This window comes from Pseudopodoces humilis, chromosome 10 (assembly GCF_049639895.1).
Source record: "Pseudopodoces humilis isolate 2021_Gansu_Grassland_sample_001 chromosome 10, ASM4963989v1, whole genome shotgun sequence".
Lineage (NCBI taxonomy): Eukaryota > Metazoa > Chordata > Aves > Passeriformes > Paridae > Pseudopodoces > Pseudopodoces humilis.
The window spans coordinates 982,053-1,008,776 of record NC_142209.1 but is presented as its reverse complement, the minus strand read 5'-3'; the positions used below and the strand labels follow the sequence as shown (position 1 = coordinate 1,008,776).

Below are 26,724 nucleotides of genomic sequence, written 5' to 3'. Positions count from 1 at the left end.
CCTCGCGCTGCCCCGCAAGGAAAGACGAGTCCTTTATGTCAGACAGCCTCTGTGCCAGCTGCAAGTACTCGATTCTGCTTCCTGGGAAATCCTCCAGCGCAGCAAACCTTCTTCTGTGCCCTCGTGCCAGCCAGGCTCTATTTCTGACCGAGGAGGAGCCACGTTTGCAACCACAACAACAAAGGCAGGAGAAGCCGAGAGATCTGCTTTGGCTCGCAAACCCTGTTCGTCTGCAGCGGGCTGGGGGCACCCAGGTCCTCACCTGCACGCCCTACTTGGGGGGTATCACCACTATGGGCTGCCCTCGCTTGGGTCTCCACATGAGGACCTGGGCGTCGTTGGCGTTGGGCTTCACTAGTGCGTTTGGTGGGATGGGCTCCATCCTGCTGAGGATCCGCGGCTGCTCCTGCTGAGTCCTGCCCACCAGCCGCGCCCGCTGCCCCAGCAGCTGCATGGGGTCCACCTCAATGTCCACTCGCATCCTCCACTTTATAGTCTGCAAGATGATCTTCTCCTTGGTGGTCGTGTTCATGGCCACGAGCCACGTGGTAAAGCTCTGGTCCCTTTTAATCCTGGTCAGCAGGGGCACGTTGCTGTTGCTCACGGGGACGGCCCACGTCACGCTGGGGTAGAAATTGTCGTTCATGCTCACCGAGAACCTGGAGATCTTGTTGGTGGGCCCGACCAGGGTGACGGTTTCTGTGGTGTTTCCATACCAGGGGTAGCTCACCCCATCCGAATCGCTGATGGCTTTTACTCGTCCTTCTCGCAGGTCGGGCAGCTCCCAGCTTGACCTAGTGAAGAGGAAGAGGAAGATGAGAGGGGAAATGGCAGCAAGAGTGCCTGGCGAGGGATGGGGAAGCCAGCAGCACGGGGACCCTCTGCCTGCCTGCAGAAAACTCTCAGGGACAACCTGAAGAACAAATTCAGCTTCAGCTCCTTTACTGAAACTCACACGTCCAGCTCAAGCCTTTGCTCTGCCAGCACAATGCCATGTTAATTAACTTGCAATTAAACTGACTGGGCCAAAACCCACTGCTGAGTCTCTTTGGGGTTACTATCTCCTTAATCAGCTCCTGTGCTGGAGGACAGCCTTCCCTGTAGCACCGTGACCAGGGCACTGGCCCAGACATCAGCAGCCCCCTCCTGCAGGAGGTCTGTGATTTTTATGCCTTAAACACAGAGACACATTAAATCCCACAACAATGCCTGCCACTGGCATGATGAAATCCCTGCAACATGGCTGATGAGGGGGGAATTCAGCCCAAATCTTTGCTGCTGGCCATGCCACCAGCACCGTGTGGCTACAGCGAGGCCTGCAGGACAATAACAAGGGAGCAGCTTTGCAGCAGAGGGGCTGGGGCCACACTCCTGCCACCACTGCAAACGATGACCTCCACTCACTCCAACGTCCCCAAGTGCTCCAAGTGCCCCAAAGACCAATCTGTCATGATAGAAGGCTGCAGGCAGGCAGCACAAGGACCTGCTGCTCCCCCAGCACCCACAGACCTGTGGCACCAGCAGCAGGAGCCCACCAGTGAGCTGGAGCAGACCCCTCTGGGCATCTCTCCTCTTTTCACCACCCCTTTCCAAGGGCAGAAGACACAGACACAGAACCAACAGCTTTGCCCCTCAGCATCCCCACAAGTCACCCACACACTCAGCCTGGGGAAAGGCTGTTTTCCAGCTGCCACTTCTGCCCAGCACCGCCACTTTTCCCTCTTCTAACACAAGCCAAGGGGGCAACTCCCCCAGCACCGCCTGTGCCCGTGTCCCAGCCCCAAAGAAGAAACGATGCTTGGTGGGACACAGCGGCTGCAAAGCCCTCGGAAGGGCAAGGTCCAGACCAGTAGGATGGTGCAGAAGCTGCTGTGGGGTGCAAGAGGCAGGAATTGTAGGGTTGGGGAGCAGTGACTGGGGTGAAGGTGCTGTCCGTGCGTGGCTGTGGCTGCAGAGGTGGGGTAGAGAGCACAGAGTGCTGGGGGTGCGGCACAGGGTGCCAGAGATGCAGCACCCAAGGCCGGGGTTACAGCAGCTCCCAATGCCGGGGTTACAGCACCCAATACCGGGGTTACAGCAGCACCCAATGCCGGGGTTACAGCACCCAATACCGGGGTTACAGCTCCCAGTGTCGGGGTTACAGCAGCACCCAATGCCGGGGTTACAGCTCCCAGTACCGGGGTCACAGCTCCCGGTGCCTGCGGGCGGAGCAGGGCAGGTGCCCGCACCGGGCAGCCCCCGCCGTTCCCAGCCCGGGCCCGCCCGGAGCCCCGTGCCCCCACAGCCGTCCCCCCGTGCCCGCCCGCGGTGCTCACACGCCGAGGTCGCTGTAGGTGTTGTAGAACTCCATGTGGTTGCAGGCCTGGATCCAGCCCACCACCCAGGTGTGCCGCCGGGCGATGGGCGGCATGAGGACGCGGGCGGAGGCGCGGAAGTAGGGCGTGCGGTACCGCAGCACCACCGGCGAGCTCTCCTCGATGGCCGTGGCCGCCGGCTCGATGGTGGCCGACACGTCCGACACCACGATCTGCTCGCGGCGCACCCGCGCCTTGCAGGCCACGCTCTGCAGGCACCCCATGGCCGCGGCCGAGCCGCCGTCACCGCGGGCCCGGGGGGGCGGCCGGTCCCGCCGCCGCCCGCCCGCCGCGCCTCGCCGCCCCCCACACGGCGCCCGCACCGGCGCCCGCAGGGCGAAGGCGCCGCCGCGTCTCTTCCGGCCCTCGCCGGCCGCCGTACGCCGGCCGGGGCGGGCACGTGCGCGCCGGTGGGAGGGGCGCGCCGGGGGCGCCACGAGCGGAAGCGGAACAGGAAGCGGAAGCAGCGCCGGGGCCGCCCGGTACCGGGGGAAGCGCGGGCGCGGCGCTCCCGGCGCGTCCTTGGGGACGCTCCGAGAGCGGGGAGATAACGGGCAGGGCGCGGGGAGGGGGAGAGGGAAGCGGCCCCGGGCAGGGTGACATGCTGGGTCCCGAGCGGGCCTGGCAGCGGGTGACCGGCGCCCGGCTCCCGCAGGCCGCCTCCCGTCGCCATGCCGAGCCCCCGGAGCAGCCGCGAGCGACGCGCCGGCAGCGGCGGGCGCCTGGGGTTCCTGTCCCTGAGCCCGCACGCGCCCCCCGCCCCCCCCAGCCCCTCCCGGCGCAGGGAGCCCGCCGGCACCGCGGCCGCCCCGCTGCCCGAGGAGGACTGCATGAAGCTGAACCCGTCCTTCGTGGGCATCGCCCTCAGCTCCCTGCTCGCCATCGACCTCTGGGCCTCCAAGCGCCTGGGGGTGTGCGCTGGAGAGGGCTCGGCCTGGGGCAGCGCCCGGCCCCTGATGAAGGTGATCGAGGTGTCGGGCCATGGCATCCCCTGGCTGCTCGGCACCTTCTACGGGCTCTGCCAGAGTGACAGCTCGGCGGCCAGGGAGGTGCTGCTCAACCTGCTCTTCGGTGAGGCGGGGGGCTGCGGAGGGGGGACCCCAGGGACGCGGCAGAGCTGGCTCAGCCTAAACCTCGAGAGCAGCAGCTGATTTTGAGCAGCCTGTGCAGGCTCATCTGCATGCCTGCTAGCAAAGGGAGTGACCCTGCGGCTTCAGGGCGTGGTGGCAGCAGCGCGACTCATCTGTCACAGCTGCCACCACGCACTGGGAAACTCCCGACAGCTAAACTGCTCCTGCGGTTACAAAATGCTCTCGGGGCTGAAGCCTCTCTTAGCCCCTCCAGCTTGTCACAGCAGCGCATTCCAGGTGCAGCTGCCTGGTGTTGAGATACCAGCCCTTTCCCTGAAAAGCTGCTCTGGCACACACACGTTTGCCCTCGGCTCCCTGCAGGCAGGGCCTTGGTGGATTGTTCTGTGCCAGCCGGTGAGGAAACTTGGTTTAAAGCACGAATTTTAATCCTGCGTGATGTATTTCACACACACAGAGCAGCCTAGGTATATTTAAGAAAATTCTTTTTTGCTTATTTAGAAATTGTAATAGCTCCAGAGCACCAGACCTTCTGAGATTCCTTGTTGTTACTTTTGTATTAAGTTGCAAATAATTAGGATCTCACACTTAGAATTTGAATTGAAATTTGCTTGGTGGGAAACGTAGGTTTATGCATCTTTCTCATCTAACAGCACATGGTTAAATGAGCAGAGCTGTGGGAAGGGACCTGGATGCTTCCAGCCTAACCTCTGCTCCAGGGAGAGCTGTCCCAGCACCATGGCTTTCTCCAGCCCTCAGTGCTCTGGGCCAGAGCCACCCATCTCCCTGAGGATCTGCCCCAGGGCTGCAGCACCCATGTGGGGAAGGAGGATTCCCTCAGAAAAAGCAGTTGATCTAATTTTACATGTGGAAAAAAAAATAAAATAAAGAAAATTTGCTCTTAAATGATTAACCGAAGGAAATGAACTGAAGTGACCGAAATATTTGGTGTGCAGAAACAAGTCTTAGGACAAACAGAAGTTGGTCTCTTACACAACATCCCTGGAATAAGTAGCCCTGGCTGCGAGTGCTAAGCTGAGCTAACAGGGATGAAGAAAGCAGCCTCTGCCCTACATGAGAAGCTGCTCTTGCCAAATCCTGGCTTGAACACTTTTCACAGGTACTTTGGTTCTTCTATCACAACAGCCTTTAGCTCTCAAGGGGCAAGCCACCATAAATTATCCTTTATTCATCTCTTGAGAACCAAAGCATGGTTAACTTTTCCTCCAGGAACAGGGAGAAGCCAGACCCAGGAGCCCAGGCACCACACCAACTCTGAGCATTTCCCACTGACCTGTGCTGGACTGGAGTGGGTTGATCATTCACCCAGTCAGTTTGACCCTGTTCACCAGGGCAGACAAACCAATGCAGAGTCAGCACTGCCAGGAAAAGAGCTGTGGGACTTAATGCCTCTGCTGCTTTCAGATTAAGGAGCAGATTGAGCCCCGAGTCACGGCAAGATCAGATTTTGCACAGAGAGAAAGGCCCTGGGGTGCAGGCTGTCACCTGTGGCAGGCCAGGATCTGCTGGTGCAGGAGGGGTGTGTGCAGAGGAGTAGAGCTTGGTGTGCTCATTCTGCTGCAGAAGGCCAAGAGCAGCTGTGTGCTGTGCTGTCCCTGCCTGGATATGCCTCAGCCACGGGGAAAAACATCACCTTCAGGCAGGTGACAGCCGAGTCCTCCCTAAGCTGATGTTCTGCTTTCAGTAACCCCCTGTTCCTGTCTCTCCCAGCGCTGCTGCTGGACCTGGTGATGGTGGCGGTGGTGAAGGGGCTCGTCAAGCGGCCGCGGCCCACGCACAACAAGATGGACATGTTCGTCACCATCTCGGTGGACAAGTACTCCTTCCCCTCGGGCCACGCCACCAGGGCCGCTCTCGTCTGCCGCTTCGTCCTGCGCCACCTGGTCCTGGCCGTCCCTCTGCGGGTGCTCGTGGTGCTCTGGGCTCTCATCGTCAGCATCTCCCGGGTCATGCTGGGCAGGCACAACATGACGGACGTGCTCTTCGGGCTGCTGCTGGGCTACGCGCTGTACGGCGTGGTGGAGCACTGCTGGCTGTCCCCGGCCACCGCGCCCGCCCTCTTCGCGCTCTGGAGCCACTGAGCGACCGCTGGCATCGGCACAAAGCGTGGGCCGTGTGCTGGTGTTCTGAGCACGCACAGGGAGGGGATTCTGGAACTTGAACTGGCATCCTAAACCCCATTGTTCTGGCCAAGACTCGTACATGAGCTGTGCTGCAGGCTCCAGGGCCTGCGCTCAGCTGTCTGGTGCTGTCCTGCCCTCCTGCTGGGCTGTCGGGCACGGTCTGCGCTGACGGTTCTCTGGTGACCAAAGGCGGTCTCTGCAGAGCCTGGGGAGGGCTCAGCACACCCATCCGGCAGCTCACTGCTAATACTGTGAATCTGCATGCTCTCGCTGGGCAGCTGCACTAGCCCATGGTGTATGTGGTAGCTGTGACTGCAGAGGTTTCTCTACAATCACCCCTGTATCTGTATCCTATAAATACACTGATCATGCTGCTGTCATAAGCATACCCTGCACACAGCCTGCTCTACAGCACCTGCCTGCAGGGGACCCACGGGGGGCTCTCCTCAGGGTTAGAAAGAGCTTTGCCTCCCTAAGCAATCTCTTCCCTATTGCTCTCAATTTAAGTGCTGCACTAAGGCTAGATGTCAAGCACATGGCTCCCAGAGCCATGGGGAAAGGATAGCGGCACTGAAGGGTTGATCATCCAGAGGGCAACGGGGGAAGCAGTTCCCAGCAGCAGTCTGCTCCTGAAGCTCTTGTCCAGAAATTCCCAGTTCCTTTTTCCCTCCACGGGGTTTTCAGTTTCTCAGGAGGTGCAATGCATTCACAGCAATTGCTGATTGATAGCATATTCCAGGCTGCAGAGAGAGTCCTGCAGAGCCAGCCCTTTCCCAGAGCCCAGAAACACACCCAGCCCCAGGTCTGAGCCTTGCCTGCACTTCCTGCAGCAAGAGGCCCTGGCTCTGCCAACCACTGCCACAGCTCCCTGTGCTCCAGGCAGGCTGGCTCTCCTCCCCTGGCACCACTGGCAGCCTGTTTTTCACAGAGGACTGCTGGTGCTTGGCAGGAGGGGACCACGAGAAGCCTCTATAATGAGCTGGGGCCGAGGCTGAGCCAGAAAGCTGTAGAACACACTTCATCAGGGACCACAGCCAGGCAGGGAGTGAGGGCTCTAGACTGAGCTCAAATCATCAGCTTCAGCAGTGCTCCTGGCATGTGGGTAGAGGGATTGGTGAGGTGAGGCTTTGTGGTCATTGAGGTCTATTAGGCACTCAGGAAAGCAGCGTTCTCCTGGGTGGAGTGTGCAGGAGCAGCCTGATGGCTGCTGGTACGAGTGCCCAGTCACTGTCAGTTGTACAGGGGCTGAAATGGAAGTGCTTGACATGACAGGGTTCCCCTGAAGCTGAGCCCTGACCCACTGACAGGGTGAAACTTCCTGGGTTGGTGCTGCAGTGACCAAAAAATAATCCCCTGGGTTGCACTGCATGCCTGGCAGCCAGCTGGGCCAGTTCAGCATTTGCACAGCAGCACCAGGACACTCTGGCCAGCCCTCCTGCCCCAAGGCAGACACCAGCCCTGTGGTGGCTGTGGGAGCACAGGCAGGTGGCACACTCTGGGTGGGCAGCGTTTGGGGTGGGCAGGGCTTGTTGTGCTGTGCCAAAACATCTTTGCTCTACCTTTTCCAAAACACAGTGTGTTTTTTGTCTGCACTTAGAGTCTGTTCTTGGAGCTGTTGGAGTTTTCCTCTCTACATCATGGAGGGTACAGCAGCAACCCGTGCATCTGTGGCTCCTACACACGTGTGGCAAAAGGTTGCTCTTGACTCACTTGCATAATACTCCATGAGGTCCTGGTAGCACCCACCATCACCACTGCACAGCCCTGCTGGGTCACAGGCTGCCTGGCCACCCTCTCACCTCTTCTGTGCTTCTCTGCAGCTCCACCAGAGTGACCTTTGCTCTCCTTCTGTGCTTGTCACTTGTCACTGCCTCCAAGCATGGGTGCAACCCACCGATAGGACAGAGGAGCTTTCTGCTCCACCTGTCCCATGGCATTTCTGCCCACTGTGGAAGCCCAGAGCTGGGACTGTACAGCAGACACTGCTGCACACACTCTACATCCTGGGTGCTTGCCAGGCATGGGGAACTGTGAATTTCCACAGGTATCAACCAACCAAACACCAACCTGGACCAAAATATCATGGCATGACCCTGGTGCCTGACAGCAGAGTTTGTCTGTGCTATGACGCCAGCTACAGAAGGGTAAAGTCCAGGGCTATGCAGCAGGTAGGGAGAAGGGCAAATTCAGAGTCAACCTGCACAGAGGTTTCATAGCACAGCAGGGCAGTGCAGAGCTCAGAGAGGTCCCTTGTACCTGTTGCCCCTTGGGCAGTCTGTGCAGAGCTTGCAAAAGAGCCAGAAGCCAGCTGACAGCGGGGCAGGAAGAGCAGCACTGCCAGTGCTGCCACCTCTCCGTTCCTCTGCTGATCCCTTGCTTGGTAAGATGTTTTTGGTGCTTTTTGACAGGCAAGCATAGAGTGTGGGTTGGCAGCTCAGCACCTCTGCCCCAGGCAGAGACCAGCCCTTGCCAACAGCAAGGGACAGAAATAGGTTTATTAATCTTAACTGTATGTAAACATACAGTAAGGGTTTTAGCTCTACAGCAGAGTTCTCTGGATATAAAAGAGTGAATTTCCCCGGTAGGGCTCAGGGTCCGCCTGGCTGTGCGTGTACCAGGAGCCAGCAGCAAGTTTGGATCTGACAGCTCTGTGCCTCCTGCTGTGAGGGACAACCTTTTCCTGACCGGTCCCACCACCCAGGGATACCCCAAGAGCCTGGTGCTCCTCGCACCGGAGTTCCACTGGTCCCAAGGACTCTGCTAGCCCAGGAGTAAGCCATGGCTACAGAGCCACGATAGAGCGCCGATATGCCCAGCCCAGGGGCACATGGAATGTGGGTGATACAGTGCCGCCTGTCACTGGAGCGGCCAGAGCCGTGTGTCACCCCAGGTACCAGAATAACCGGGCTTGGGCTGATCCTGATGATAATCCTAGGGTGAAAGTCTAGGGCAGCGTTTGTTTACCAAGCACGCAACCACAAGGATCGGCTGCGTGTCCTGCGCAGCGCCTGGGATGGCTCCTTAAGGCCGCCGGCCGAGGCTGTGGCGACACCGCTGCCGGAACAGCCGTGCAGGCGGCCGGAGCCAGCCGGGATGTGGCTTCCTTCCCCCGCGCCCCTGGGAGGAGTGACGGAGGGGGAGGCTCCGCTCCGGACACTGCGCACCATAAAGCCAGGCTGCAGGCCGGCCTCACGGGTGGGGGCACCCCGGCAGAGACCCTCGCACGGCTCCGTGCCAGCCGCCAGCCCTCCCTGGGCTGCTCATCCCACGGCCGCAGGTCGGTGAAAGGTGTGCCCCGAGCTGCCGGCACGCAGCGGGCACCGGGACAGTACAGCAGGAATCTCCCCGGGGAAGGGAGGGGGCAAAGGGCAGGCAGAGAGGGGCTGTCAGCCACCCGGGAGGGAGCCGTCGGTCCCTACAGCACGGCACAGCACTCCAGGGCACCTCCACGGCCGGGACTTGGCATGGGCGGGGAGATTTTGAGGCTCCCTGGCACTCGGTAGGATTTCTCCTCAAGACATCCAGAGGCAACACCACTGCAGTGCAAAACCCAGCACTGGCCAGACCCACACCTGACGGGGGACAGCAGTGGCTCTGCAACCCCAGACAAACTTTTGAAGGGCTGCCTGTCTTGTTTGGGACCTCTTTGGTACTGCAGGGTGCAAGTCTTGCAAGCCTCGCCGTCCGAAGCTGTTCTCAGGCAGAGAGAGCCGGTGGTGGAGCGCAGCATGGCAAAGAAGGTGGCCATCATCGGCGGGGGCAGCAGTGGGCTGTGTGCCATCAAAGCCTGCCTGCAAGAGGGGCTGGAGCCCGTCTGCTTCGAGAGGACCGGCGACATCGGAGGCCTCTGGAGGTTTGAGGTAAACCCTGCTGGCCACGTGTCCTGCTTGGGGTCAGCACGGTGACCCTCAGGGGTCAGCGGTGGCTGCTGGGGTGGCAACCGACCACAGTGGGATCCTGTGGGTGAGACTGAAGGAAGGGGCTCCATGGAAAGAAGCATCTCATCAGCCCCAGCCATCCTTCCCCATCATTCCCTGGCCAGCGCTGAGCTGTGCCCCGCTCCCACAGGAGCGCCCCGAGGACGGCCGTGCCAGCATCTACCGCTCCGTCATCATCAACACCTCCAAGGAGATGATGTGCTTCAGCGACTTCCCCATCCCTGAGGACTTCCCCAACTACATGCACAACTCCAAGATCATGGAGTATTTCCGCATGTACGCCCAGCACTTTGACCTGCTCCGCCACATCCGCTTCAGGGTGAGAGCTGGGGCCCGAGGGGCGGGTGGCAGCGGGAACGGGGGGCACGGGGTGCCTGACACCGCTCCCCCTGCGCCCAGACCAGCGTGTGCCGCGTGTCCAAGCGTCCCGACTTCGCCAGCAGCGGCCAGTGGGAGGTGGTGACGGAGAGCCAGGGGAAGCAGGAGGCGGCCGTCTTTGACGCCGTGCTGGTGTGCAGTGGGCACCACACCGACGCACATCTCCCTCTCAGTTCCTTCCCAGGTACTGCCCTCTACACTGGCATGGGGGGACACTCTGGAAAGCTCGTCCATCCCAGTCCCTATTCTCCCTGCTGCTTCCCCTCCTGGCCCCAGCATTTCCCTGCCTTGCTTTGACTCCAGGAGTGCTCCTGTGCTTCCCAGGAGTGGTTTGGTGGGGCAAGGGAGAGTCCCCAGTCTTTAGGGGGGTGATCCTCCAACCTGGCACCAGGAAGCCAAGCATCTCTCCTCCCTGCTCACAGGAATTGAGAAGTTCAAGGGCCGCTACCTCCATAGCCGAGACTACAAGGATGCTCAGGCTTTCACAAACAAAAGGGTTGTTGTCATCGGGATCGGGAATTCAGGGTCAGACCTGGCTGTGGAGATCAGCCAAACCGCCCAGCAGGTAAGCAGGGCAGGACTGTCCCTGTGGGACACTGTCAGCTCTGCAGGGACACCAGGACCAAGGCACTTGCACAGCTGCTGCTCTGTGCCAGCATTCGCTGTGTTTGGCAGTGCTGGCTCCTGCCAATCCCAGCTGCCAGGCAATTGAGACTTGGTCCCACTCCCCTCCGAGGTGCCAGTCACCAGCTCCCTCTGCTCTCTGGGTCTTTACCCCACGCTTGGGCAGCAAAAAGCAGAGATCCCAGGGCAAGGGCATGTCCTCCACAGGGCAGCACTCCCAGGAATATCACTGCCTTCAGGAAGTGATCCTTCTTCCTTGTCCAGGTCTTCCTCAGCACCCGCCGGGGTGCGTGGATCCTCAACCGCGTTGGAGATCAGGGCTACCCCATCGACACCATCTTAACCACCCGCATCAAGACATTCCTGCAGGGGCTGTTAAGTTTATCTGTGGCATGTGACTACATGGAGAGCAAGCTGAATGCCAGGTTCGACCACTCACGTTACGGCCTGAAGCCAAAGCACAGGTATCAACAAACACTGCCCCTGCCCAGAAGGGATTGTCTGCCTCCCTCTGTGTCCTGCCCAGCTGTCCTGTTCCATGCTCCCTGTGCTTGGACTGGGTTATCAGATTTGTTGTGCCCAGGCACTGCTTGAGAGAGCCACCACTGCCCCTTCCAAGGACTCTTGGAGACAGTAGTGCAGGGGCAGCTGCTGAGCATCCCTGGGGATGAGCATTCCCAAAGCAGGGAGCAGCAGCTGGAGCAGGACATGGAGTAGAAACACTTTCCCTTTCCCTTGCCCTAATGGCTCCTTGCACCTTCCAGGGTCTTTCACCAGCACCCTACAGTCAACGATGACCTGCCCAACCGCATCATTTCGGGCCGGGTGCGGGTGAAGCCGAACATCCAGGAGTTCACGGAGACATCTGCCATCTTTGAGGATGGCACCAGGGAAGACGTCGATGCCGTAGTTTTTGCCACGGGATACAGCTTCTCCTTCCCGTTCCTCGAGGGCTTCAAGGTGGTGGAGAACCAGATTCCCCTCTACAAATTCATGTTCCCCCCTGACCTGGAGAAGCCGACGCTGGCTTTCATTGGCTTCATCCAGCCCCTGGGTGCCATCATGCCCATCTCCGAGCTCCAGTGTCGCTGGGCCACCCGTGTCTTCAAAGGTAAGTCAGGAAAACCTGCCCTGTGGATGCGGCCCTGGAGTGAGGGCAGATGGTGCCCAGCCATGTCAAGCAGGCAGCAGCTGGTTGTGCCATCCTGGCCATGGTGATGGCACAGCTGCCTTGTGGCTGTCACGGTGAGATGGCCTCTTCTCTGAGAGGCACAGGGACACGCATACCCTGAGCTCCACGGGCTGCTCCTTCCCATCCCAAGGCACTCGGACATGCCTCTGGTGCTAGACCACACACACCACGGTGGTGCTGGCAGAGGCACAGCACCCAGGCAAGGGCAGCACCACAGTGGCCGCTGTGTCTCATCCTCCCCAGGTCTGAGCGAGCTGCCCCCGCAGCACAACATGGAGGCTGACATTGAGCAGAAGAAAGAAGCGATGGCAAAGCGGTAAGATCCCTGCGGGACCACCGAGGGGCTGCCTTCGGCACAGCTGCTTATGGGCATCCATCCTGTCCCATGGATGCGTCCTGGCACATTTTTGTGTGCCAGCAGAGGGCAGGGATGTGGTTGGCTGCACCACCCCCAGTCTGGTCTGTCCAATACCACCTTCCTGGCGTGCAGGGCATCTGCCAGCTCTGCTTCCAGCACCTACCTGCCCTCCCTCCCTGCCCACAGGTACGTGAAGAGCCAGCGCCACACCATCCAGGTGGATTACATCCCTTACATGGATGAGCTCGCCTGCCAGCTGGGAGTCAAGCCCAACCTGCTCACCCTGTTCCTCACAGACCCCAAGCTGGCGATGGAGGTGGCCTTTGGGCCCTGCACGCCGTACCAGTACCGGCTGCGGGGCCCGGGCGCGTGGCCGGGGGCCAGGGAGGCCATCCTCACCCAGCAGCAGCGCATCCTCAAGCCCCTGCAGACACGACACGTGGAAGAGAGCACCTCAGCCCCTACCATGCCCCTCATCTTCAAGCTGGTTGGGGCTGTGGCCATCCTGGCAGCTGTTTTTGCTTACTTGTAGATGCCCTGCAAGGGCAGGAAGGGAGGCTTTGCAATGTGCTGTGGGACTGGCTGGTCACTGCTGCCCCTTGGCTGTCTGTGCACCCACATGGTGGCAGAAACCTTCCTCCCGCCTGGCATGGCCCAGCTGTGACCACAGCGTGAGCTAGGGATGCACAGAACCTCCCCAGCTGCCAAAATAATGCTTGGGCTCCTGCTTTGCACCTCCCCTTTGGGAGTGCTGTCATGGACAGAGGAGGAAACCTGCTCACTGCAGGCTAAATTCCAGCCCCCCTCAGCCAGTGCTCCAGGCTTTTCTGTCCCCTGTAACCCAGCTGTGCCAATTTTGCCACACGCAGCAGAGCTAAGCAGCAAAGGCACAGCACACTTTCTAAGTGGATAAATGCATTAAACAGCCAAGTGTCTGTCCTGTTACTGAGACCATCATGACCCTCTGTGTGCTGCGGGGACGCTCACGGGTTTGAGATCGGCCCTGTAGCACTGGCCCACTACACCATGGGCTGACATGCACACACATTCCACAGCAAGACAACCTCTCTCAAGGTTTGGGTCACAGTGGCAGGGCTCCTTGCCACTCTGGTCACCTGCACAGAGCCATTCTGGAAGTTGGCTGGGTCGGCTGGGGACCCAGACTGGGTAAAGGATGGGGGTCCTGTCCATCACATGGCTGGGCTGGTCATGCCAGTCCTCCACCATCTCCTAGGCTTGTTTTCCATCCCACAACCTGCCAAAATCTGAAGCATAGCCACATCTCTGCCCTGCCCAGGAAGTCCTGGGGCAATGTCGGCATCATTAAATGCTTACAGAAGTTGATGTGCCTCTTGCATAGGTCAGGTGGAAGCAGGAGGTGTGGCAGGGTGGTGAAGGAAACCTGTAGATCATGTCAGGAAGAAACACATCTTGTGACGCCTTGACCGCCCACTTGAAGCACAGGGACAGTCATCCCCAAACTGAGCAGCACCAGGCAGCCTCACTTCAGAGACACACCCGGCTCTGCAACTCCCAGCCACAGCTTCTCCGGTACCCCTGCCACCAGCACCCCGTGGGACATGGCTGCCCAGAGAGTAGCCATCATCGGTGCCGGTGCCTCTGGCCTGTGTGCCCTGAAATGCTGTCTGGAGGAGGGGCTGGAGCCCACCTGCTTTGAGAGGAGCAAGGACATCGGGGGGCTGTGGCGCTTTGAGGTAAGCCCTGTGCAGCCAGCCTGCTTCGTGGCAGCAGCATGGATGGGCTTGGGATTAGTCCTTGGCAGGGAACAACACACCACTGCCCTGCTTTGAGTGTGTGCAGCAGGCAGGTTCCCAAGGAAAACCACAGGAAAGTAAAACTGATTTGGTAGTGTGGTGCCAGCTGGTGTGCCAGGCACATAGGACCCAATCCTGCTCACCAGCAGCAGAGTGAAGCCTCCCCAAGGACTTGACTCCATGGCTTGCTCACCCAGCTCAGACTTCCCCTTTCCCATCCCTCCCTTCCCACTCTCATCCACACCTTCCCCTGCCATTTTGCTTCTGGTTGCTCCCAGCTCCTTCCTACCTATCCCACCCCACTGTCTGTCCCTTTCCCTGTACTGCCCAGCCCTTTCCTGGAATCATGGTTGTGCCTCTTCTTGCCCCTGTGCCACTCTCCCACGCAGAAACACCACGTGTTGCCTTCTCTGTGCCTTGGCTCTCCCTGCTTTGGAGCAATCCTGGAGCTCTTCTCTGTCCCCACCTACTAAGGCTGCTGAATTTTATCCCATGGACCTAGGAACAAGATGAACAGTGTTCCCACCATGCCTTGATACATGTGTGGGAGAGCCCTGGGGGAACACAGGTGGCACCATGCCAGAGTGGGGTCTGGGGTGGATCTGTCACAGTCTGCTAGTTCTACCTGTGATGGGTCAAGGACAGGCTTGGTGGAGCAGAACCAGAGCAGCAGCATCCAGCTGCCGAGGCACAGAACTGGTAAGCAGGAGCAACCACGCAGCAGCCAGCACTGGAGCTGGCTCCACAACCAGCAATACCTGATGTGGCAGCCACAGGAGCTTTGTGAACGCACTACCTCACAGGGGCAAGGAGTGGAAGTGGGGAAACTGAGGCACAAGACCACCATGACCCACTGTCACCGCTGCCTGGCTCCTGCCAGTCCAGAGCTACATCCCTGTTTTATGGGGTGGGGAGTCTCAACCACAGGAGAGTGCTGGGTGGAGGGATGGGTGCTACAACAACCTATGGCTTAATCCTGCACCCATAGTGGAGGTGCCAGGCAGGGCAGGGAGGCAGCCCATCGTTCCCCAGCCAGCGCTGAGCTGTGCCCCGCTCCCACAGGAGCGCCCCGAGGACGGCCGTGCCAGCATCTACCGCTCCGTCATCATCAACACCTCCAAGGAGATGATGTGCTTCAGTGACTTCCCCATCCCTGAGGACTTCCCCAACTACATGCACAACTCCAAGATCATGGAGTACTTCCGCATGTACGCCCAGCACTTTGACCTGCTCCGCCACATCCGCTTCAGGGTGAGAGCTGGGGCCCGAGGGGCGGGTGGCAGCGGGAACGGGGGGCACGGGGTGCCTGACACCGCTCCCCCTGCGCCCAGACCAGCGTGTGCCGCGTGTCCAAGCGTCCCGACTTCGCCAGCAGCGGCCAGTGGGAGGTGGTGACGGAGAGCCAGGGGAAGCAGGAGGCGGCCGTCTTTGACGCCGTGCTGGTGTGCAGTGGGCACCACACCGACGCACATCTCCCTCTCAGTTCCTTCCCAGGTACTGCCTGTGAGCTGCTCCCCTGCTCCCTGACATCCCTAAGTGCCTTTGCAGTTTAACACACCAGGTTCCCACTTGCATGAGTGTCCAAAGCACCCAAAGATGTCACCACTGCCAGCGTGCCTCTCCCACCTGAGCCAGGCTCCCTCTCATGTTGCTGGCCAGGCACCTGCTGGGCTCTCCAGCTCCTCACCAAGGCTGGAGGGCTCAGCACTGGTGGTGGTCCTGCCTCTGGGAGCCAGGGGAAAATGCCTGGAGAGCTTTCAGCTGTGGAGACCCTCTCCTGCTGGGGAACAGGCTGGAGCACACTGTCAGCAGGGTCTGGTGAGGTGGCACAGACCCTGTGGTTGTTCCTCTACTGGCAATGCATGGCACCAGACAGGACCTGCAGCAGAATTTTGGGATGGAGGCAAGGAATTCTCCAGTTCAAGCCCTGCTCCAAGCCAGGCTAGTCCCAAAGCCAGAGCAAGATGCTCAGGGCTACGCTGAAAATCTTCCATGCTGGTGATGCCACCACCTCTCTGGGCACTACTTCAGGGCTGCATAACTCCTGTTGGTCACACTGGTCCTAGCTTGTTCAAAATACACCACCAGTCTGAACAGGAGGCAGCCACCCTTCTCCTCCACATCCCAGCCCAGCATGGCTTCTCTCTCTCTCCCAGGGCTGGAAAAGTTTGAGGGCTGCTATCTGCACAGCCGGGACTACAAGAGCCCTCAGCCCTTCATGGAAAAACAGGTGGTCGTGGTTGGCGTTGGGAATTCAGGCATCGATATTGCAGTGGAGCTGAGCCACACAGCCAAGCAGGTGTGCTGGGAGAGCTCACAGGGATGGGACCCCAGAGGACACCGGTCCTCCCCCTCCATCCCCTGTGGGCTCCCCTCCCTCCAGCACCCGGCCACAAGCACCCTGTCCCCTCTCTGTGGGGGTGGCTATTGTGGTCCCAGCAGTTGTGCTGGTTTCCCTGTCCCTGGAGCACAGCAGGGGCCCAGCCCAGTCTGAGGATGCTGCCGTGCCACCACCTCTCACCTTCCTTCCAGGTTTTCCTCAGCACCAGGCACGGGTCCTGGGTGCTGCACCGGGTAGCAGAGAGCGGATACCCCTTTGATTTCTGCTACATCAGCCGCTTCACGCAGCTCCTCCAGAACCTGCTGCCCCTGAGTATCATCAGTTTCTTCCTGGAGCGGAAGCTGAACGCCCGCTTTGACCACAGTCTCTATGGCCTAAAGCCCAAGCACCGGTGAGCGCCCCAGCAGCACCCCAGGTACCTGCTCCAGCAATGCCCATCTCCCTGCCAGGGCCTGAACGAGGTCTGTCTGTGCCTTCCAGGGTCCTTCACCAGCACCTGACCATCAACGATGACCTGCCCAACCGCATCATTTCGGGCCGGGTGCGGGTGAAGCCGAACATCCAGGAGTTCACGGAGACATCTGCCATCTTTGAGGATGGCACCAGGGAAGACGTCGATGCCGTAGTTTTTGCCACGGGATACAGCTTCTCCTTCCCGTTCCTCGAGGGCTTCAAGGTGGTGGAGAACCAGATTCCCCTCTACAAATTCATGTTCCCCCCTGACCTGGAGAAGCCGACGCTGGCTTTCATTGGCTTCATCCAGCCCCTGGGTGCCATCATGCCCATCTCCGAGCTCCAGTGTCGCTGGGCCACCCGTGTCTTCAAAGGTAAGTCAGGCCAGTTTAGGGATGCAGCTTTTATCCTCCTTTTGCTTCTTCATGAGGCCAAAACCCTGCTCTGTAATTTTCTACGACTTTTGCACTGTTCTTTTCCTGTGGGGGCCACCAACTGGTCCTGTTGCCTGCAACCACATCCTCCCTTTCCTGCTGTTACTTCCTTTGCCCATGTCTCCCACTTTGCTCCTGACGTGGCAGCATGTCCTAAGAAAGCCCCACATGCAAACAGAGGCCAGGCTGGGCTGCAGAGCCATCCAGACTATGGCAGAAGCACAGCCCACCCTCCAGCTCCAGCCTCCTTTTGCCCAGGGCTGCAGGGCCTGCCGCCACCCACCGACATGCTGGCTGAAATCACACAAACCAAGCAGAGAATGGCTGAGCGGTAAGGCCCCTGCACAGCACCGCCCTGCCACCCTTACCCCCGGTGCCCCCACATCAAACCCTCCCTCCCTCCCTGCCCACAGGTACGTGAAGAGCCAGCGCCACACCATCCAGGTGGATTACATCCCTTACATGGATGAGCTCGCCTGCCAGCTGGGCGTCAAGCCCAACCTGCTCACCCTGTTCCTCACAGACCCCAAGCTGGCGATGGAGGTGGCCTTTGGGCCCTGCACGCCGTACCAGTACCGGCTGCGGGGCCCGGGCGCGTGGCCGGGGGCCAGGGGGGCCATCCTCACCCAGCAGCAGCGCGTGGTCAGGGCCCTGCAGCCCCGGGCCAGCGGCCACCCTGCCTGCTCCAGCGCCGTGCCCCACGTCCTCACGGTGCTCTTCAGCATCGGCATGATCGCGGCCACCCTCGTCTACGTCTCGCTCTCTCCTTAAGGGCAGGAGACAGCCCTTCCTGCTGGTAATCTTCTCTTTTTCCTCTGGGATTGTTATAAATAACTGTGTAGCTGTTGGGTTTTGTTGTTATGTATTGGTTTTTGCAAGTTGTTATTGATCGTAATGATTTTGGTATAGTATAGCTTGTAATTAACTGCTTTAATATGGTATAATTGGTTAGTTTTAGTGGCCAATGCCCTGGCCACGTGTAGATAAATGTATATTATAGTTTAGGCTTTCGCAAAATAGTAAAATAGAGACTACGTGTTGTGCATTGTAATGTTAACTTTTGAAGAAGTAGCTAATGCCTTTATTTGTGTGACAATGGTGAGAATAGCTCAACGTTGTGAACTAGCTAAGGTTGATTTAATGTACTTATAGAGTATCTTATCCGTATGATAACACTGAAAAAAACCCAGGTAAATAAACATCAAAAGAAGGAATGCAAGGAGGAATTTACTAACTCTTCGGTTACCAAGAACTGTCAATTACCAAGAAATGTCAATGTCACAGAATTCCTTGTGAGGAAACAGAATACGTGGATTTCATCTGCAATACGTTGGCATGAAACTTTAACAAGACAGGTGAAAGGTCAAACCAAGCAAAAGAATTCCCGGAACTTGTAAACTCATGAATATGTATAATCTTCATAAATGTGCATGTGACCATTGCAATGATAAAGTAGGTAAGAAAATTGTTTCAAAACTAGCGTGCCTCTGGCAGTTTGCCAAGCACCCAACACTGTTCACCGTCCCTTTTATCCCTTATTAAACTTTTAAAACTTTTAAGAAGTAAAACTCATTTCTCACAGGCTTGTGTCTGCTGTCTCTCGCTAGCTGTGCCGGAGCACGGAGGGGATGGTTCCTTGCGGGTGCAGCCTGCTCTGTTGTTGTCTGGGTACATCCCGCTGTGGCACCACCGACTCTGTTCCGGGAACAGCTCCCTCCATGCCGGCCCGCCAGCCCCACCAGCTCTATCTATGGGTTAGACCGCAGCGGTGCTGGAGAAACCGGGAAATTGCTGGGGAAAGAGCAATAAAGCCGGGTCCCCGCTGAGGTGCCGCAGCCCGGCCCGCAGCAGACATGGCGGCGGGCGTGAGGCGCGGCAAACATGGCGGGCGGGGGGCGGGTCAGAGCGCCCCGCAGCGGCCGGCGGGGCGTGGCGCCATCTTGGACGGAGGCGGAGAGCGGGGCGGTGGCGGCGGCGGCGGCGGCAGCAGGTGGGGTCGGGCCGGGCCCGGGCCCCGGGACGGTGGGGCGGGTGTCACGGGTGGGTGGGTGAGTGTGAGGGTGGCGGGTCCCCGGGCGCCGCTGCGGGAGGCGGTGGGTGAGGCGCGGCTGGGTGTAGCGGTGTCGCGGAGCCCGCAGCGGTGCGGACCCCTCGGGAGGGCCCGGCTCCTGCCGCTGTGTCCCGCTCCTCCCCCGGGTCACGGCAGAGCCGCGGGCGCCCGTGGGCCGAGCCCGCCCTGACAGCCCCGCCGAGCCGAGCCTGAGCCCCAGCCCTGCCTGCTCGGTGGGAGATTTTCCGCCCCCGCTTTCCCAGCTCACCCCCTTAACCTTACGGCAACCTCAGGGCTCAGCTCTGGTTCCTGACTCCGAAAGAGGGAGAGCCCGGGCGGATCGGGCTTCCCCGGGTGGTGTCAGCCCGGGGAGATGCTGGACCCCGTCCTTCACTCAGAACCCCCTGGGAATGCGTGCCAGTGCTCCCGGTGCTGCTGGAGACCCCAGCCCCGCTGCAGAAAGCCCCTGGGCTCCGTGCCGCCGCTTCCCGGCTGCGAGAGGCAACAAGCGCGGCACATCCCGGGGAGGGAACGGGGATAATTCACTTGTCATTTTCCATATGAGAAGATGGGGCTGGCTGGAACCGAAGGGCTCTGGTGATGGGGAAAGCAGGCACCCACCTTGCTGTGGGCCGCGGCTGGCAGGGGGTTGCTGCCAGACTGGGAGTGAATGTCCTGACTGGACATTTGGAGATCCTGAGATGCCGTGGAGGTTTTCTGGGGCTCTGGTGTTGGCAGCATTTCCATCCATGATTTGGATGTACCTGTGTCACACCACCTCCCAATGCTACGAGGGCTGGTCTGGGTGCAGGAGGGTTTGAGCTGTAAAAGTTAGTTCAGCAAAGCCAGGTATTGCAGGCTGTGCACAAAGACCCGGGTGCCTGTGTGTGTGTGAGATGCTGGGGATTCAGATGGCACACGCCAGACAGGAGCCACCGCTTGGGATAAGCCTCAGGGAGTGTTTGGAGAGCGAGACCTGCAAGGGACAGAGGGACTGCAATCCTTTTAGAGAAGAGAAGGGGAAGCTTCACTCCTGTTAACACCTGCACAGATCTCCCAGGTCTGTCCTGCTACAAGGGAAGCTCAGCCTTTCTTGCCTTCCTCCCTGGAGATGTGAAGTAAGGGAGCCTTAGTGGAAATACTGGAGAGGAAACTCCACAACAGCAGGTCTGCTGGTACAGGGACAGTTTTTGTGAGGAGCTGTCTGAGCCTCCTCAGAGCAGAGGGGGAAGATGTCAGAGCAAGAGGTGTAGCTCATCTGACCTGGATCTTCAGGTATACTTGATCTGCACTGAGAGGAGTGGAGGTATGGGTTAGCTGCCCACTCGAGCTGCCTTTTAGCCCTCAGGATTTAAGAAATACCATAGTAATTGTTCCATAATGTTCTAAAGCCTGGCTTTGGCTGGCAGACTCACTTGGCACCCTTTGTATAACTTGATCTTTTAAACAAGTCACCAAATGTCACAAGTGAGCACATGAAGCAAGGCTGGCTGTCCCCTTGCTTGGTCTGCAGAGCCCACGGTAGAAAGCTGCAAAATAAGCCTGGAAGTGGGCAAGAACCCCAGTCCATCTCAGCTCCTGGGAAGAGGGTAAGGCCTGAAGAGTCCTGTGTAGCTTGCAGTGGCTTTGTTGTTTATCCTAAAAGGTGTGTAGTTGTTCATGGCTCGGTCAGTTCTCCTGTTTTGCTTTCTCTGAGCTGGGTGACATTAGGGATGGTGGCCCATCTCTAGCTGCAGAGGGACACCGAGGTGGCCAGGGCTGCCTTCCCTCACCGTGTCCCTCCAGACAGGCAGGGAGGTGCTGGCTAGGTCACAACAAATGGTCCTCCTCGCTGTGCTGCGCTGCAGCTGACACGGTGACTTGCCTGGTGAATCATAAGTGAATGCTGCTGAGAGCTGAGCTTTTTGCAGACACCACAGCATTAGCCCCTGTCCTTGGACAAGCTCCAGCTTGGGCGATTCCATTCGGACACTTTAAATGCTCCTGTCGCCTTTGCAGGCACAAGGCTCTTCTCTTCTGCCTGTGAGCTCTTGAAGGCTTGTTGGGGACTGTGAAACAGCTGCTACTTTCAGTCCCTGGCTGTTTTCTTGCTGGATGTCGGGGGTTGTGTGTAAAGCCTGACTGCAGGACTGTGAAAGAGGCTCTGTTAATGCCAGGCACTTGATTTGCCAGTAAAGGTTGGCTTTATTTTTCCTGTCAGCTCTGCTCTGCTGGCTGCCAAGGGCTGATGTGGGACCCAGGTGAAGTTGTGTTGGTTTTGGAGTCTTAACAATTACCAGCTTAACTAGAGTGATGGTTCTTAAGGACATGGCTATAATTAGGTCAAGCTGTCTCATTTGTTGAATTCCCATTCAGCTCCCAAACTTGGTAGTGGAAATGAACTTGGGCCCTTTTTTAGGATTGCTGTTCATCTCCACTGGCAAAGAACGTTTGGGAGGCGGCTGTGGTGCTCCTCTCCTTGCTGCCAGAGCCCGTGGGCAAAGGCAGAGCGTTGTTTTGTCTCCCTGCCAGGGGCTGCTGAGCTGCCATGGGGAACACCACCAGCGAGCGGGTGTCTGGGGAGCGCCATGGCTCCAAATCCCACCGCTCCGACGGCTCCGGTGCCTCCCACCCCGCCAAGGAGCACCCGCACAAGATCATGGTGGGCAGCACCGACGACCCCAGCGTTTTCAGCTCCCATGACTCCAAGGTAGGGCTTGGCTGCTCCCTTCCCTGCCTGCCCTCCGGAGCTTCGGCTCACTGCCTGTGTGGGGCTGTGCTCCCAGCCGTGCAAGGGGTCTCAAGAGGCTGGAGGAGCTCTGTGGTGCTCCTGTGTGTCATGTGCAGCTGGGCTGGTAGAGGCCAGCTGTGTGAATATGTTCACAGTTGTCTCTGTGTCTCAGTCACATCTCTCTGGTTTTCTTCTCCCAGATTCCTGGGGACAAGGAGTTTGTGTCGTGGCAGCCAGATCTGGAGGAGTCAGTGAAACCATCCCAACAGGCTCGTCCAACTGTGATACGCTGGGCTGATGGAGGCAAGGAGGTCTTCATCTCCGGATCCTTCAACAACTGGAGCACCAAGATCCCACTCATCAAGAGGTAGCCAGTCCCTCAAGTCATTTAGTCTATGTTCATGTCTGCTCCAGTGCAGAGAACGTTTTCCTTTGCTCTCTTGGCTTTTCTCTGTTCACACAAGCTGTGGGTCTGAGACAGGTACACAGTCAGCTCCTTCCCTGCGTGGTGCTGCGGGGACAGTGGGAAGTTGTGAAATGGGGACAGGACAGGATGGGCCACTTTGCTTGCCCAGCTGGATGTCGCACAGCAGCCAGTGCTGGCAGCAGAGGCCTGCCCAGGTATGCAGCAGTCCTCTAGAAGCTGTCAGCTCTTCCCTTGGCTGCAGCATTACCCCATGCCTAGTTGTATGGCTGCCAGTGGGCGTTAGTTGTTTGTCCCTCACGTATCTTCCTGCCCCAATGATGTTCTTGCTGTTCTGCAACATATCTGTGACTTACATGGAAGCTCATGTAGGACTCTAGCAATTAATCTGGAGTGAGTTTATCTCAATTTCAGGCTTGACAAACAGAGCTGTCCCACTTTCTCCTGTCCTTCTGTGCCAGCACAGGGCAGGAGCTTTGCCCCTGTGTTCTGCTTAGCCTGTCTTGCACAGGGTGTCTGTCACATCCATTTTCTTAGGGCACAGAGGGCTGAACTGTCACTTGCAGCAGGGCTGCCAGGGGTTTGAGCCATGCTGGTGCTTGGAATGCTCGTGGCCTGTCATGGCCATGCCTTGGGTCACTGATGATGAGCAAGCCTAACCCTGCATGAAGCTGTTGGGGTAGAGGAGCTGGGCAGTGCTGGTTCCTGGGGCCCCGTGGAGGAGCAGCATTCAGAGCATCAACAGGGTGATGCTGTTGTACATCTGTTCTCTCTGCACAGCCACAACGACTTCGTTGCTATCCTGGACCTTCCAGAAGGAGAGCACCAGTACAAATTTTTTGTGGATGGCCAGTGGGTCCATGATCCATCTGAGGTAATGCTCCAAGCTTTATCCGTACAGATCCTGTCTTCTTCAGGGAACTAGACAGGATGTAACTGCAGCAGAGGGGGAACAGGAAGAGCAGAGACTATCCCCTGGAACAAAAGGCACACCTCCATCCCCCGAGTCATTTCAGAGGCTGGTTCTTCTGGACTTAGTCATGCTTTATGGGCAAGCATTGGGAGAGGGCAGGGAAATGCAAAAAGGCCCTCAAGTCCCACTGAGAATTGGCAGTGGGAAGATGGGCATGAGGTCAGCACTCACAGATTCTCCTCCAAACTGAATCATGCTGGGAGCAGCATGGGAAGGACAACACACCTACCCATGGGCATGTAGCAGGATGGAGGATGGAAATAGGAGGTGATGTAGGAGCCTGTGATAAAGGAAGATCCTCCCAGGGTAAACAGCAGAGGTCTACAAGTGTAGGGCAGAGAGGGACACCAGCCACCTGTGCTTGAAGGTAGCATTACAGCAAAGAGAGCTTGGGCTGGAGGATCTAAGGAGCATTGAATGTGCCTCAGTTTGAGGTGAACACAGGAAGATTCTCATCCCAGTTCTTTCCAGCCTGTGGTTACCAGCCAGATGGGGACAATAAACAACCTCATCCACGTCAAGAAGTCTGACTTTGAGGTGTTTGATGCGTTGAAGGTGGATTCCCTGGAAAGCTCAGAAACCTCAGGTCGGGGTGAGTTTTGTGGCATTACAGCTTTGCATGTGCTATTTTCCATCTCCTCTGCTCTGAGACTCGCTGCTCTGGGTGCACAGATGCACCCAGTGTGGATGAGGAGTGCTGGGGAGCTTGTCCTCCCCAGCCCACAGCTGAGGCCTTGTCCTTCTGGAGGGGCTGTGTTGCTGTAACTTGTTCTGTGCTAGCACCATCCCAGAGCAGAGCTGCTGCAGTGCGTGGCTGAGGGAGCCATTTCGGACTGGGAAATGCCAGGAGCATCAGCTCTTTCTGTCTGGTCAACTGTAAGTCATCTGATCTGGGGTACAAGCTAGGTGATAGCAGGATCCAGTTTATTTTCAGCAGCTACTCTTGGTTTTCATGCCAAGGTAATTTGTACCAGTGCTAGCACATTGCAAACCTCCCTGTCTGCTTGTGTTACAGCAGCAGGTTAGGTTACCACACAGGCACCGGTGGTGCTGGCTCAGTGTGAAACGCTGGCAGGAAGCTCAGCTGTGTGTGTGTGTCCCTGGTACAGCCCCATCTCAGATACAGCTCAGCTCCATGTCCTTTCCCAGCTTGGGCAAGAGACACTGCTGGAGAGAAGCCAGCAGCAGCCCAAGGAGATGGAGCCCATCTGGGTTTGGCTGTTCCCAAATGTTCAGATCAGATGTAGCTGGGAGCTGTGGGCAGTCCACCTTTCAGTGACCACAAGCTCCTATGTTTGGAACAGCTGCTCAGTGTGGATTTCCTGTTTGCCTTCCCTGGAGCTCCTCATCAGGCAGCACCTAGAGCACCCTGTGCTCCTGCTGCTGCTGAGGGCACAGCTCTGGAGCAAGCCAGCTGCTTCCTGCAGGGAGAGAGCTGTGCTTGAGGGGTCTTGTGATGGGGTGCCTGTGTTGTGTCAGTGCATGTACCAGCTTACAGCCCTGCTTGGAATTGCCATGGGCTCACCCAGCTGCTTTTTCTGCTGTGAACAGGCTGAGCTGTTGTCATAGAATAGATCCCTGCCCATGGCTTGTGGAGGATGTTTGTGCTTGAAAGACCTTGCTGAGTTCTTTTTAGGAGCTCACCCATCCTGCTTCAGTCATTTAATGTCTCTGCCTTTGTCTTCTCTCTAGATTTATCCAGCTCCCCACCGGGACCTTATGGCCAAGAGATGTACGTATACCGGCCTGAGGAGCGCTTCAAATCCCCACCCATCCTCCCGCCTCACCTCCTCCAGGTCATCCTCAACAAGGACACCAATATCTCGGTGTGTACCAGCATACTGCCCACAGAGAGAGCCACACTGGGGTTGGAAAGAGAGTCCTATCTGCAGGGAGCCTGGGCTCCCCTTGGTTGGGGTCTGACAGCCCTTGGCATTTCCTAGGGAAAGCAGCACTTTTCCCATTTCACTGATTTGGCCTCCTGGTGCTTAGCTGAGCTCTGTTCCTGTTCAGAACAGCCAGAGGCAGTGGCAGCTCAAGCTGCCTGAGACAGCAGCTCCCTGTGCTGGCAGGGGCTGGGGGATCAGGGCTCTGCTGTTCCCCTGTGACACTCCTCTCCTCCTAGTGTGACCCAGCACTGCTGCCCGAGCCCAACCACGTCATGCTCAACCACCTCTACGCGCTCTCCATCAAGGTAAGCACAGGTCCTGCGAGGCTGCAGGTGAGGAGCCGCTGTGGCTCCCAGGAGCCTGCAGGGAGCAGAACCTGCTCAGCTGGGGGGTGGAGATGGGACCTGGCTGCCTGGTGAGGTGTGGCACGCACAGGGGCAAGAGGGTGTGACTTCCTGACAATTCCCTTCAGAGCCGGCCCTTGCTCTGCCCCGCTGCCCTGTTGTGTATGGGGCTGGCTGTGGGACTGGGGGCAGCTCCCTGAGCCCCAGGGGTGCCCTGGCCCCACGTGCTGAGGCTGTGCCTCCCGCAGGACGGCGTGATGGTGCTCAGTGCCACGCACCGCTACAAGAAGAAGTACGTCACCACGCTGCTGTACAAGCCCATCTGAGCCGGGGCCTCACACGCTCCCCACGCAGGACACCAAACGCCGCTTGTCTGCACACACTGGGCCACGGGACTGTGTGACAACTGGCCACTGGCTCCAGCCTCCAACCTGGCAGGGACACGGGCCCCAGCAACAAGCTCAGGGCCACGGGGGCCTGTGACGCTGTCCCATCCTGCTGGCGTGGTTTAGCCCTTGGTTTCCACCCACCTGCAGTTTCCCTTGGCTTCTGTGAGTCGCTGGGACCACTTTGCTGCTCACCAGAACAGCCCCTCCTCACGCCCAACACAAAAAGGGCTTCACCCTGCCTGTCTTCTCCAGCCTGTGAGGGCCTCAAGGTGGTCCTGGCACTGCACCCAGTCCAGGCTCCAGGAACACATCCTGTTCTTCTGGAGGTTGCGCTGCTGCCCTGGCAATGAGTTTCCAAGGCGACTTTGTCTGCTAGGGGCTCTGCGACACTCCAGCCTGGCACCTGTTCCCTGTCCCACAGCCCTGGCTGTGGGGCTGCCCCCCAGCTTTGAGGGGGGGCTCTGCAGCCCCAGCCCTCTGTGAGGTTCAGCGTTGAGCCAGCATGATGGACGGTACAGCTGGACACAGCCACTCTTACCTGCTGCTGTGAGAGCACCATCAAGGACTGCAATGCCCTGTCCCCAACATCAGCTGCTTCTGTGGGACAGGGCTGACTTTGTCACAGCCAGAGGGGCACTGGCACACGCCCACGCTGGAGGGGCCTGGGAGGAGCAGAGCCAGGCAGGCACTCCAGGACCCCGGCTGCACCGCCTGCTGCCGCAGCAGTGCCATGGAACAGGGGGTTCTCTATTTATTACAGTATTTATTGTTCTCAGTGCTGCTTGCCTGGTGTTGGAGAGGGGGTCTAGAACAGTAAGAGGAGGAAAGGGAGCACCCAGTGTAGCACAGAGCTGCCCTTGGGTTGT

At 58.4% G+C, this 26,724-nt stretch overlaps 4 protein-coding genes across 8 annotated transcripts; all 4 read left to right on the top strand.

The window, feature by feature from the left end:
* The first annotated feature begins 2,893 nt into the window (after nt 1–2,893).
* Nucleotides 2,894–5,958, top strand: PLPP6 (phospholipid phosphatase 6). The gene is made up of 2 exons (XM_005528728.3): nt 2,894–3,425; nt 5,174–5,958. Exons 1-2 carry the CDS (start codon nt 3,026–3,028, stop codon nt 5,542–5,544), a joined length of 771 nt encoding a protein of 256 aa, XP_005528785.2. The 5' UTR covers nt 2,894–3,025; the 3' UTR covers nt 5,545–5,958.
* Nucleotides 5,959–6,093: 135 nt separating this feature from the next.
* LOC102110349 (flavin-containing monooxygenase 5-like) lies at nt 6,094–13,006 on the top strand. 2 transcript variants are annotated; one of them, XM_005528655.3, is made up of 9 exons: nt 6,094–7,966; nt 9,245–9,446; nt 9,655–9,843; nt 9,924–10,086; nt 10,325–10,467; nt 10,791–10,990; nt 11,291–11,637; nt 11,962–12,034; nt 12,263–13,006. In XM_005528655.3, exons 2-9 carry the CDS (start codon nt 9,315–9,317, stop codon nt 12,606–12,608), a joined length of 1,593 nt encoding a protein of 530 aa, XP_005528712.2. In that variant the 5' UTR covers nt 6,094–7,966; nt 9,245–9,314; the 3' UTR covers nt 12,609–13,006. The 2 variants fall into 2 exon arrangements, with proteins under 2 accessions (XP_005528712.2, XP_014113039.2); XM_014257564.2 differs by lacking the exon at nt 6,094–7,966 and adding an exon at nt 8,584–8,863.
* A 128-nt stretch (nt 13,007–13,134) lies between these two features.
* On the top strand, nt 13,135–18,912 carry LOC102107499 (flavin-containing monooxygenase 5-like). 3 transcript variants are annotated; one of them, XM_088060456.1, is made up of 9 exons: nt 13,135–13,791; nt 14,914–15,102; nt 15,183–15,345; nt 16,008–16,150; nt 16,384–16,583; nt 16,673–17,019; nt 17,338–17,410; nt 17,493–17,875; nt 18,364–18,912. In XM_088060456.1, the coding sequence occupies exons 1-8, from the start codon at nt 13,657–13,659 to the stop codon at nt 17,848–17,850; spliced, it is 1,608 nt and encodes a 535-aa protein (XP_087916582.1). In that variant the 5' UTR covers nt 13,135–13,656; the 3' UTR covers nt 17,851–17,875; nt 18,364–18,912. The 3 variants fall into 3 exon arrangements, with proteins under 3 accessions (XP_087916582.1, XP_014113038.2, XP_005528784.2); XM_014257563.2 differs by having other exon boundaries at nt 18,270–18,912; XM_005528727.3 differs by having other exon boundaries at nt 17,493–18,912.
* A 99-nt stretch (nt 18,913–19,011) lies between these two features.
* PRKAB2 (protein kinase AMP-activated non-catalytic subunit beta 2) lies at nt 19,012–26,633 on the top strand. Of its 2 annotated transcripts, none has more exons than XM_005528654.3 (8): nt 19,012–19,069; nt 21,641–21,818; nt 22,040–22,206; nt 23,044–23,137; nt 23,708–23,822; nt 24,929–25,062; nt 25,362–25,430; nt 25,718–26,633. In XM_005528654.3, the coding sequence occupies exons 2-8, from the start codon at nt 21,657–21,659 to the stop codon at nt 25,793–25,795; spliced, it is 819 nt and encodes a 272-aa protein (XP_005528711.1). In that variant the 5' UTR covers nt 19,012–19,069; nt 21,641–21,656; the 3' UTR covers nt 25,796–26,633. The 2 variants fall into 2 exon arrangements, with proteins under 2 accessions (XP_005528711.1, XP_005528710.1); XM_005528653.3 differs by having other exon boundaries at nt 23,708–23,828.
* The last annotated feature ends 91 nt before the right edge of the window (nt 26,634–26,724 follow it).